Source organism: Cynara cardunculus, unplaced genomic scaffold (genome assembly GCF_001531365.2).
Source record: "Cynara cardunculus var. scolymus isolate 2C unplaced genomic scaffold, CcrdV1 Un_Scaffold_122, whole genome shotgun sequence".
Classification (NCBI taxonomy): Eukaryota; Viridiplantae; Streptophyta; class Magnoliopsida; order Asterales; family Asteraceae; genus Cynara; species Cynara cardunculus.
Genome location: NW_020200564.1, coordinates 252789 through 265772, shown reverse-complemented (window position 1 = coordinate 265772; position 12984 = coordinate 252789). Strand labels below are relative to the sequence as shown.

General features: G+C 35.6%; 1 protein-coding gene across 4 annotated transcripts; it reads right to left on the bottom strand.

Annotated features, from left to right (window-relative positions):
- Positions 1-260: 260 nt before the first annotated feature.
- LOC112501429 (protein RRP6-like 3) lies at positions 261-11525 on the bottom strand. Of its 4 annotated transcripts, XM_025105065.1 has the most exons (13): positions 11264-11525; positions 10747-10988; positions 10558-10656; positions 9962-10045; positions 9658-9744; positions 9327-9447; positions 6503-6681; positions 6365-6409; positions 5782-6293; positions 5577-5689; positions 5191-5447; positions 3663-4276; positions 261-555 (listed from the first exon to the last, which is right to left on the bottom strand). In XM_025105065.1, the coding sequence occupies exons 1-13, from the start codon at positions 11472-11474 to the stop codon at positions 474-476; spliced, it is 2646 nt and encodes an 881-aa protein (XP_024960833.1). In that variant the 5' UTR covers positions 11475-11525; the 3' UTR covers positions 261-473. The 4 variants fall into 4 exon arrangements, with proteins under 4 accessions (XP_024960833.1, XP_024960832.1, XP_024960831.1 ...); XM_025105064.1 differs by having other exon boundaries at positions 261-581; positions 5191-5689; XM_025105063.1 differs by having other exon boundaries at positions 5191-5689.
- Between the last annotated feature and the right edge of the window lie 1459 nt (positions 11526-12984).

The following is a 12984-nucleotide window of genomic DNA, read 5'->3' as shown; positions in this document are numbered from 1 at the left end:
TCTTTAAGACAAATTCGCCATATCTTATGTTGTAGTGACTTATAAATGTCTATCTCCGAGATACAATGACAAATAATTCCAACACGACGACTGAATTCTCTCTTAAACTCAACTACATCTTTTCGCTATTACAAGAACCCGATAAAATAATGAGAACGGTGAAAGCCTAAACAAGACAACTTATTTCGGTGTCTTCTATAACCCAAAAGAGAGTCTACCAAGAGAAAAACAAGACTATCGTGTCGTCTTGTTGAACGAAGAGGATCTCAATGTACTTGATTTCACTAAAGAGAAAAATTGTTACTAAAAAAGAGTCAGACCTAAAACGTCTAGTGTGATTCTTGTTATTTACCTATTAAATGATGCAACGATACAAACAAACAACGAAAGACGCCCCTATGTTTTCTGAATCAATAACAAACCGGAAACATACACGAACGAAACTACAACATCACCTTCTTCGGATGATCTCCTTAATCCTTAGCAGCAGTAGCAGGTGTTGGGGCCTTATTTGCAGGATTATACACGCTGAACTCCCCAAACTCTCTTCTACCACTGGCAAAAAATCGTCCAGTCATATCCTTTTTCAGAAAACAAAACTTCAGTACCAACAATATGTTTCTACCATTATGTTTCATCCGGTAATTACTCAATAAAACCAAACAAGCCGGGTATATCTCACACAGAGGTTGGGTATGGTTGAACTGCTATGGACATGTGATGGTAAAATTATGTAATAGATGCATTGTTTAAATACTAATGAAACATAACAGCTTGGAAATTTCTATAAATGCTTCAATACTAGAGGCGGGTTGGGTTCATGTGAGACCAGTCTGTTTTCATGAGACCACATTTTTACACTTGAAACTTCATAGCGAAAACACTATGAAGGTAAAAAAAATCTGAACCTTCACAGCAAAAACATTGTGAAGGTTACCTTCATGTTATTGTGAAGTTTCAAGTGTAAAAAAGTGGTCTCACGGGTCTCACGAAAACAGGTTAGTCTCACATGATCCCAAGTCTACTAGAGGCTCCACAAACATTATATATATATATATATATATATATATAGAGGAGCGATCAAATGAAAACCACTCCAATTTGTAAAAACCGTAAAAACTACTCTCATTTGTCGATTTCATTGTTTAATCTTATGAAATTTTTTCATGAAATTGTTTAATCTTGTGAAATTGTTTCATATAATACTTTTTTTGATGAAGTTGTTTCATATATGGTTATGAAATTGTTTCATATACTACTTAATGAAACTGTTTCATGTATTTCTCTAAAATTAATGAAACTGTTTCATGTATTTCTCTAAAATTAAAATAATGAAGATGATAATATCCATGATTAACATCATCCACAATAAAAATGATTAATCAACCTCTCATAATTACAAAAAAATGAACAAAATGAAAAATTATGATTAGTTGAATGAAGTTTGTATGGTTTGTACAAATTAGGTGGTTTTTATTTGAACGCTCCCCTATATATATATATATATATATATATATATCAAATAAGAAGGCTAAATATTGTGAGAGGGTAAGAAGATAAGGTCCATATATGAATCATTGAAAAAATCTATTTGAACAAATACATATGTGAACTGATCTTCCAGATTATTCATATGGGTTCATATACGCATTGTCAAATGGATTTTTTTCATAGATTTACATATGAACCTTCACTTTTTGCATTCTCACGATATTTAGCCTTCTTATTGGAACCTCCCGCTTATATATGTATATATAGGCTTAGATTCATGTGAGAACCACAAAAAATTGAAAACTTGTATATTCATTAATACATTTACACCATCAAATTATGTACTCTGTCAATAAATATATTCATCAACACGTATTATGTATGCAAGCATATATGCATTGATGCATATACTCACTGAAATTCATTAGTGTATATGTATCAATGAATGTACAGGTTTTAACGGTTCTAAAAAAAAAATTTGGTTCTCACATGAATCGGCCCTATGTATGTAAACATAAATGTGTATAATACAATATATAGGTATATGCATATGTATACACACACACATATATATAACCACTGGTAGAACAAAGTTACAAATAACTTCAATTTTTCTAAACCATTGGGTGAATCAGGAAATCACTCTCTAGATGATCAGGTTCGCAACATTGTTTCTCAAGATTGACCTGGTCTGTTTCGTTATCAGGTGGAAAAGGTTCAATAAGTTGGCCAGGGTCTATTTGAGTTTAAGGGTGTTATTGTAATTTCTCTTTTAGTTAGATGTGTGTTAGTCTAGTATAAATAGATGTGTGATGTATCCCTATTCATTCAAGTCAATACAATCAGTTTTCTTCATCCGTGTGATATGGTCAGATCGGGTTTTAAACATTATGTTATCGTATTTTCATCACAACTTTTCATAATTAACTTATTAGTGAAAGCAGAAATAGAGGAAGCGTCCATTGCGAGTCTTCTATTCCCTTAGCTGGTTCTTCAGCCAAACTAGATGCACTCAAAATCCAAAAGTAATACTTGTCTAGAATTCTAGATATAGTTATGACATCTACATCTACTTGCAATCCATGTAAATTGTGCTCAAACTTAATTGAAATACTCCTGTCACTACCATCTCCTAACATCCTGCTAATCATATGATGCGCTTTAAGTCAACATATTTGCATTGTACTTCCTCCACCCAAAATAAGCGTCCACATTTCTATTTTAGCTTGTTCCCAAAATTAGTGTCCACTTTCAAAAAGTGCCTACTTTCCCATTCCATCCTTCAATTATGAGACAAAGCAAGATGGAGAAATTAATTAATTACTCCCTCTATCATTAACGGACTAATGGTAAAATTATCATTTGGTTAATTATGAAGTGCAACGATTACATATTCTTAAACCTTTGTGCATTTTTTATTTTAAAAATTTATTTGGGGATGGAGGTTGTATCGTTTAGCACATTTCTAGAGAGCCTATCATTCATGCCTTCACTTTAGTTATTATTCTTGGATTCGTACGTTAAAATGAACAAGGAGCTATGCTGTTAATTGAGGCGCTATTGCGGCAATATCTCGGATTGTGGGCCTTTGCAAAATATCAGTGGTCAAATTGCGGTACCGCAATTAGCGGCGCAATTTACTGCAATTTTGACCGATATTTAGTGTAAATTTCGTTCGATATTAATGCAAGTTTTGGTGGGTTTGGGCTTTATTTTCAGTCTTGGCTTTCGATATTAACTAGCTTATGTTAAGTTAGTCAAGGCTTTTTTGGGGCTTTTAAGAACTAGGCTTCTGTTAAGGGAGCGTTAGAGGGATGATGATGATGATGATGATCACGTTGGAGATGAAGGGGGAGAAGGGGAAGAGTAGGAAGCTAGCCTAAACGAAGAAGTGAACGTGTTAGATGATGTTGACTCAGATGTTGAACCTGTTGCTTGTGATTAGCTCATTTATAAACACTTTTCCTATTTTGCAGATGATATGTTTATGTAGGCATATTATATATATAATTATATATAATTCTAAGAAATATTATATGAACCGCTATTTTTAGACCGCTATAGCCGCTATTTCAAATATCGGTCCCGACCGCAATTTTGTATTTTCACCGCTATAACAACATAGACAAGAAGCATAAAATTCTAATCAAAGATGCAGAAATGCAATATACCTGTGCGTCACATCCCAGCCTGCAGGTAAAAAACGAGGATGAATGGCTTCAACAAATACTTGTCTCCACCTTTGACAAAATTCGCGAACCCCATCATCCCCATGTTCCTTCATCAGGAAATCAACAACTTGCTTTCCATGTGGTCCATGACCTAATAATGATAGCTTTGAACTGCATGTAGCGAAGATGGCACTATCAGAACTCGGGTGAATGGAGCCATTTTGTTTGACAGATGGATCTGTAATTTCAGAATCAACATTCAAATCCAAAATAGAAGCATTTTTAGGCTCGTATATTTCATTTTTGCTAAATGCTGAATATAAAGAAGGGGTGTCGCTAATGTTATCTGTTGCAACCAGGTTTGGCTCTTCTTTAGATGCATCTGATCCATCTTCGATATCAATATTCAGTGCCTTATTGGAGGAAGAAAGTTGCACACCACCATTACTGCTCTCCACTTCCTTGTCTGAGACAAAGTTCCTTGAAGAACTATTAAGAGACAAACCTCTCTTTTTCCTCATTCGTCTTTTCTCATGAGGACTCATTCCGACCAGTAAAGCATTTTCTAAGTCTTCCTCGGATATATCTCTTCCTCCATAATACTTCTTGACAACCTGCACAATAAATTCGCATAAGGCCCCATCTTTGCGAAGGCTCAAGTTCAGTTTGGTACACAGGACAGTATAGGAGAGGACAGACCAGAAACTTCTTGTCTCACATTTGGTGCAACAATTTGAACGGGACTGAACAGGACCGAGTGGGACAAATATGCATATCTTTTGTTCTACCAAAACAGGTGGAACAAAAATCAGGGAGATGAGACAAGCTTGGTAAATTACAAAACTACATATGTCAAACTAAAACCCTAAAACCTTTCATAATTCTTTCACCTGCCTACCTCACTCGCACCTGTTTAGTCCCCCCAGTTCCTTCTGTGTATCAAACACACCCATAATGCTACAAAGTACCTTAACTGTAGCCTATGAACATACTGTGTAAATAACATACCATTCTTTAAGTTTATGTTAGCAGTGCAACAAATTAGCATATAGAGACTAATTGTCAAGTTCCAGATTTGCTTACATTAAGTGATTAAATCTATGATTTCAAGATCAGATATTAACTTCATGCCATCCAATAGAAAGTAGCCTAGTAGGTTAAATACTTGGGGAAGCTTAACAAACATTATAAGCATTAAGCTGTGAGGCCTGATTTGGAAGTAAACTGGAACACGATTTCGGGAACCCAACTTTATAGAAAAATGATCATGATGGTTTGACGGTTAGGATAACATTTTTCTTAACTTCAATCCATTTTCTGTCTGGTTTCATCATACAAATAAAATGAGTCTTCCTTCGAAGGAAGTGTACTATTGACAACTTTCAGAAACTATAATAAAAATGTACCAACTACCGTGGATATAGGCAAAGTGTTGAACCATATAAACATTGTATGTTTCTTTTTCATTTCTAGCAGCAATTAATCTGTGTCTGATTATAGATCCCAAGGTTTGGAATGTGCTTCATACCTCTTTCAGTTCCTCACGGCGCCCAGGTGGCATCCTTGGTCCATGCCGTAAGAGAGCCATTGCTGCGGTTCGCAACTCTAAAGGAGACACACCTCCATCACCAAGTTTCATAAGAGATGTGGAAGATCCAGAGACATCATGTTCTTCATTAGAATTAACCACTTTGTGTACGAATAGTGGTATCCCAAATTCTGATGCTACTTTCTTCTTGTACTTCTCAGCAGCAGAATGTGCTTTTTCATGACAATCCACACAAACTAGAACAATATCATGAGATCGATGGCTTTTCAAATGTTCAGGGAAGTGTATTCTATAGCATGATGGGATGATGCGGTAGCGTAAATAATGATTTCCTTCACCACAGCCTACACATATGTTTTTCTTACTTTGAATATAAAAATCATTTCCTTCATCTTCTGGGCGACCTTTGGGTTCAAAGAGAAGCATAATGGCTGGTGGGTCTTCATCAACGAGTTTTGCCAGATCTCGCTGCAAATACCTGCAAGTTTAACAGTCATGTAAGATTCCAAACAGAGAGAGAGAGAGAGATGTCATGTAACTTATGTTTGATTGAAGAACAATAGTACTAACCATTCTAGCTTTCTTCGATCACAGTAACATAACAGTCGTCCATCGTTGGCGTATATCCTGCAGTTGTGATAGACTGGAGATTTGCAGGAAAACTTCTGGACAAAAAGCTCTCGAGAAGCCTTCCGAGTAACTTTTTTTGTAAAGTTATACCCATTTTTCTTTGAAACTAATCTCTTTGACGCTTTGGTGTTACTTTTAGACAATAGGCCATAATTATAAAGAGAAAAAGGACAAGAACCATTTGGACCAAGGTGCTTCTTAAGGACTAGTTGAAATATATCATCAAGATTGTTTATCTCATCTTGAAGGAGGTAAGGAAAGTCATCCAAATGACTTAAGACAACAGAGGATGGAAACCGAGGGGAAGAGTTAGAACTGACAGAGTCCATCTCTATATCAGCTTGTGATATTGTAGTGCAAATATCTGTTGCAGTTGATGGAACTTTTTCAGCAAGAGCTACAACAGCATTATCGGACAATACATATTTAAGGCTCTCATCATGCATACGGGCCTGAAAAGATACATGCATGAAATTGAGCCAACGGTAAAAGAAGTAGATAAGTTCAACAGTAAGTTGTTTACCATCAAATCCCTCCAAGAGCATAGACGTCTAACAAGATCTTGAAACTGCATAATTATAGAGCATTGCATGATGATGATATCAGCAACAAATACTTTGACAGCCAAGAAACAGCAAGATGGACACACGAAAAAGTGTACCTGACTGTTATTTGTAGGACTTCCATGATCATTCAAGTGACGGGAAATAATTGAAGATGCAGCAGACTGCCCTGGGGAAGCTTCTAGTTCTTTGGTGTAAAGTTGCAGACACAAGGCATTGGAACGCCGGTTGGCCTCAAAAACAAAATAGAATTTGTCTTCAAGACCGGCTGAATTTTCTGATGCACTGTTATCTTTAGAACTACAGTACAAGAAAGGTAGTAAAATACGACATACATTCTCTAAGGGTTTTATCATGTAATTGGTACCAAGTCAAACTGCTCTAGCAGCGATGCAATGTTAAAAGACAGCCATTCTTACACATTAGTTGGTTAGTAAAAATGCTTTTATTATCTTCTTCTCCAGCGTAACATCTCAATCAAGCAATATAGCATGTCACTGGTGAAGCAGATAAGAAATGATCAGAAAAATACCCTCCACAGATGGTAAAAATGAGTGAGTCGTACAACATGAATAGATGCAGAACTTTTGTTAATAAAATTTAGAAATAAATCCGGATAGTCCAAGACTTCTAATTTCAAGACAGTTCAAAAGCTTCAAATGCAGGCTTCAGTTATTTACTTATTTAATTTCTTCCCGGGTGGAAGCCTATATACCTTTGGGCAATTTGAGTTTCTATGCTTACCCCTAAATCCAAATAGTGCTCCACTATTACCTTGTCAGAAGAATATACTTAACTTCTTCTTCCAAATCAATCCCAAAATACCCTCACATTCTCTCTCTGTCTTTCCCTCTCCCTCTCCCTCTCTCCATTTCCATCTTCTTTCATCTCATTCACAAGAGCTTCTCCCACATCCCAAAACCATGGCTGCCACCCAAAAGCAAGAAAATTGGACATTTTCTAGAAACCTTCAAAATATCGGGTATTATTGTAGATAAGAACCCAAAATCGAGTTCAAGATATTTGCTATGATATTTCAAGTAGATCCTGATGTCTTTGTGTGTTTTATTGGGTTTTTTCGATTTTCTTGGTTCGGCATTTATCTGGATTTTCTGAGATGTGTTATGCTCGGCAAGGCTCGATATGTAGTTTTCTTTGGTTGAACACAATGCTTGATAGGAGCTCGACATAGTTCTATATATGTATATCGAATTTAGTGAATGAAATTGTCTGATGAATTTAAATGATGATTGATGCCCTTTGGGTTGCATCAAGCAGTTTACCTGTTAATTGTATGTTTTCTTATTGTATGCACAATTTGTTTCGGTAGTAATTCAATAGATGTTTATTCAAACTTCTGCTCAATGTTGTTCAATGAAGGCTCAATTAACTATGATATTTGCATTTTCAAGTCCTGTTTTTTACATTATTCTCTTGCATCCAGGTTCAAAGGTCAATGTGTTTGTTTCTTACATTGGTGTTTGAGAAAAGGATGGTAATTATTGGATTTTCTAGGATACCGAGGGCTCATCGATACCGATAGATAATAATGTAATATATTGCAACTACCAGAAATTTTTATTTGAAGCGCTTGAAATCAGCAAGCTATAGTATGATCGCAAACGAGAGGTTCTTTACACAATGGATGGACAACCATTTAGACATACTCATATCAATAAAGACTTCCATCTCCCAGTATATATGGAAGAATCATTGAAAAAATATTCATTTGACTTTGGTTCAAGAAAATAAACTTGTTGATCCATACCCCCCATGCGCTAGGGAGACTCGGAGTGAAGTTGGGACTTGTGCTCCAGAAACAGATCCCATTACTTGTGCAGTGCAGGTTGATACTACTGGAGGTCATACACTCTTTCATAGAGATGTATTCAACTACCAATGGTATGTGAATGACGATCATGTTGCAAATTTAAGTAACGATAACAAAGGAGACATGGGAGACAATTATGACGCAAAGAATAGTTTGCCAAGTCAAAGGAAGTCCACAATGACATCCTCCAAGAGGAGGCCATATACGGAGGATAAACAGCAATAGGAACTCAGAACTCACGTTCCAAACCCAGGTGACTGAAGTTTTCTTCTCTGTAATGTGATTGCTGTCGCCTAATGCTATCAAGTTCTCTTCTCAAGAAAGTGATTACTATCACCTAATCCTATTTTTATATGACAAAATAAAACACAGAAATAGAGCATAGGATTTTCTCCCCTTTTATGTTATTGGTACCACTACTACCCACAAGAGTAAGAAAAGGCCACCGGGATCATATATGTCCCCATGAGAAAACAATAACAAAATTATGCATGCTAATCTGTTGATCTTTAACTTCAATTTCATTTGTTATTAACTAGTTTCTTTTAGTGTGAATTACCTTAACTTTAGTTGAAGTATTTACTCTTCCGCCATATAATTGATGGAAGTACTCAATATAATGATGATGATCCCACTATTAACGATGAAAACCATATCATGTATTTCTTTCCTCAAAAATTAATAAAGTAAGCAAAAATCTTAATCAGTTGTGCCTGAGCTAACTTATATACACAATACATGATATGGAATGATCGTTTGTTTCTCTCCTCATAAACATATCATGCATTTATTTCCTCAACGTAATTTGTGAGGAAAGAAATATGGGAGTTGACTGGGATAACCGTGGTCATACCCAATATCCATGTCAAACGTCCAGGTTTTTTAATATTTCATTTCTACAGAAACAGCAAACAAGCCATACACTTACAACTAGTGGAGGCAGAACGAATGAAATCTATAAAAATGTATTGTGATGGATAGTGCATGCCATAAAACTTGTTTATTTGTATATAGGCGAAAGAAGCACCAGGAAAAAGCCCATCAGTTATATGTTGAGAGAGAAAGAGAGGGGAGAGAGACAGAGGACGCACCATTTTTCTGGCGTTTCAGCTCAGCAACAAGACAATCTGCAATATAGAGTAAATAGTGTGCATCCATACGAGCATATTCAACCATATCTGTTGGCAGCGGACGTTGTCGCCAATCTTCACGCTACATTTCCATGTATTGCCAATAAAGAACACGTGTGTACACAAGATCCATAAAAACTTATTGCATCAAGCTATTGAGGTATAGCACTGACATTACACTTTTTGGCATTGGTTTTGGCCTTTTAGGTGATGACAATTATTGGTAACTGGTAAGTGACCATATACTGTATGCAGAGCAAAAAATGTCTAACAGAAAGACTAAATATTGTACCTGATAGAGTTTGTTAGTGGTCACACCGCAATATGTTTCCAGTAAGTAGGCCAACGATCTCTGTGGTTTAGATAACACATCACAAGCCTGCAAATTATTCAATCAACTGTCTTCTTCAGATATTATACGTAGTTATAAGTAGACTGAACCTCTCTCATGTCACTAGCTGATCAAAAGTCGAACAAACATATACTCAATATCAAATTAACAGACAGAAACTACAAACTGTCTTTCCTGAGACACATGGCATTGTCTAAAGAGGAAGATGAGAGCCCAAGAAAGATTCAATAATACTAAACCTCACCTTTGCAGTGTCAAATAAGTTTACAACATAAATATGAAAATCCCTCTGTAGCCATATAATATCGTTATCAGCACCATGGAACACCTAGACAAGCACACCACCAGGCGTTATAACACAGAACATGAAGTCAGAGGACATATAAAAACTAAATGAAGAGAGAAAATAAAAAGGACACATATTTGTACTACTTCAATTCAAACTAGTAACTTCTGAACTTCAAAACTATAGTGCATTATGAACTTTTTGCAAAAAGTTGATAACAAACCATGTGACAAATAATACAAGCTGAAATTTTAGAGGATAAATTAGTAACAATGTTTGTTTGAATTTTGTTTTGAAGAGTATGAAGTTAGATTCAGAGTAAATGTGGATGTATCTCTTCCTTGAAATGGAAGGAGTAAGACTTTCGGACAATCTATTGCCAAAACAAATTCAACATCCACATTCCTTGATACCCACATTCTATTACTTAGTGCTGCTCCATCTAAATGTTGAACATTTAAAAACAAGAAACTCCTATTGCATACCCAAGTAGCCAATCCTGGTGTACGATCCAATCAGTGAAGAAAAAACTGAAGTACAAAACAAGTAAGCACCTTGCATATATTGGGATTGGCAAATACAGGGCAAAGTATTCCCATGATGTCATGAAGAGCTATGGTGTCCACCAAATAATCTTCCTTTCTTGTAGAGATCTAAGAACATAAACACGGAGCATTAAAAACATGCATATCCTCGACATTGCCCATACCAACACTCATTAAAAAAAGAGAAATATACCCCACCTGGATAAGAGCTGTAAACCCTAAGAAAGACCGTAAGCTATGTTGTTCAGTATCCACAGCAAATACTCTTTCTTTACTCAAAACTTCAACAAGTTCTTCTAACTTTGATTCATCATCAACCCATACATACGTATCACTCATGTCCATATCCATAATCGCATTACAGAATTCAAATTCTAGCTGGGGTTTCTCCAACAAAGCTTTGATCTCCGACTCATAAGGATGCAAATCCGAAGAACTGTCTGTTATTTATCAAAAGTTAACCTTCAATTGAAACACCATCAAAACATCCCCATAAACAACTAGACATGTCAAAATGAGTGACCATTAAAAACTGTCGTAACGAATTTAAGTCATTGAAATTAGTCGTTGCAGAACGTGCAAGAGGAAACTCTCAATGTCATCATCCAGATACACCATAGAGATCAAATTCAAATAAAACATCCACCAACTCCAGCTAGGGTTTGTAGTTATATCAACATTCCTATTAACAGTAATTGATTTACGAAAACGTTACCGTCGAGCTTGAGGTGCTTGAACGGAGCGTAGGAATTGCTGGCCAGAACACGCTTAAAATTTTGTTGCGGTTTTGCTTCTGATTTCAAGTAACAAGAGCTTATGTTCTGTTTTCGTTTTCTATGTTTACGAATTTTGTTCGCAAGTACGATAGAAACCACAGCCAGACAAGAGATTGTAAATGCGATTTTGATCTTATCTTTATTCTCCATTTCTGATATCTGGTAGTTCGGAAGAGCTTCGGAGGTTGACGATAATGGCGGCCTGATGGTTTCAAAGGCATGGAAGATTATTCAGAGGTTTAATGGCGGTTCAACATGGATTCTTCCCCGTACACATAATGGGCTAAAATTTGGACTTTCAAAAGTCAAAATGTACTGACTCCTTAATAATGCTTCGGCCTATATTAAATCATGGGCTATCAACTTGGGCCCATACATATACAATATGGATGTGGGTAGGGCTGTAAACGAACCGAACGTTCAGCAAACCGTTCGTGAATCGTTTGACGGGAAGTTCGTTTATGTTCGTTTATTTAATAAATGAACGGACATGAACAAATTTTTTGTTCGTTTAGTTAAACGAACGAACATGAACAAGAGTCTCATTCGTTCATTTATGTTCGTGAACATTCGTTCATTTACCGTTCGTTTACGTTTGTTTATATTTGTTCGTTTATGTTCGCTTATGTATTAAATTTAATATATAATCTTTTGTTTATTTACTTGAATTCAAATAATATTCGTTTATGATCGTTTATGTTAGTTCGTTTTACATGTTAACGAACGAACATAAACGAACACGAACACACCTGATTTCTAAACGAACGAACACGAACACAAAGATTTTTGTTCGTTTACCGTTCGTGTTCGTTCGTTTGTTCGGTAAGTTAAACGAACAAATACAAACAAGCTTTCGTTCGGTTCGTTTACAGCCCTAGATGTTGGTGGAATTGGTTCGATATAAGGGTTTTTCTGTAATAATTGGTATGTAAAATCCTATACTATATATTAATCAAAATTATATTTCATATTAATTTAACTGATATTAATATTTCTGGGTTGGTACTGGTTTTGTACCTTCAAATTATATATATGAAATTTTGTCATTTTTTTTTAAATTTTGAATAACGTTTTGAGTCTTCATGTAACATTTACGATGTTTAATGGTTTTTAAAACAAAAAATAAAAACTTGCAAACATTCAATGTTCAAACAAAAACCTAATAACTAATTAAATAAATCAGTATCATGATATTACTATGATACTTGACTTGCAATACTGTGTACCAACCAAGTTTGCATACCTGGTATGGTACTACAAACCGAATGGAATTGGTACAAATTAAACCGGTACCGACTTAATGCTATGGTTGGTATACATGTTGTTTGGTTTGGTTTGGTTTGATACAAAACTGTCACCCCTATATAATGTACAACTCAAAAATTCATAATAGCATATTGACTTAATAATCATTGAAATAATTAAAACCGTAATAAAAATCAGTAGTAATTCACAAATCAAGATTTGACCAAAAAAATTGATTACCGACAACCCCGACCACTCCCACATGCGAGGAGGCATTTTACAGTTGATTCAGAGTCGATGGTCTCAAAAGCGTCTCCCGCAAGAATGGAACTTGAACATGTTTTGTATTTAAGCAAAGTCGTTCCGTTCCTTTTGCCATTATGTTATACGCCCGACGGCTTCACAGATTAAGATT

Coding starts and splice junctions, on each gene's coding strand:
- LOC112501429 (XM_025105063.1), bottom strand. CDS start 11,474: ATGGAGAATAAAGATAAGATCAAAATCGCATTTACAATCTCTTGTCTG. Junction 9,448..9,657: donor CCACTAACAAACTCTATCAG/GTACAATATTTA, acceptor ATGGAAATGTAG/CGTGAAGATTGGCGACAACG. Junction 556..3,662: donor GGCTGGGATGTGACGCACAG/GTATATTGCATT, acceptor ATTTTTTGCCAG/TGGTAGAAGAGAGTTTGGGG.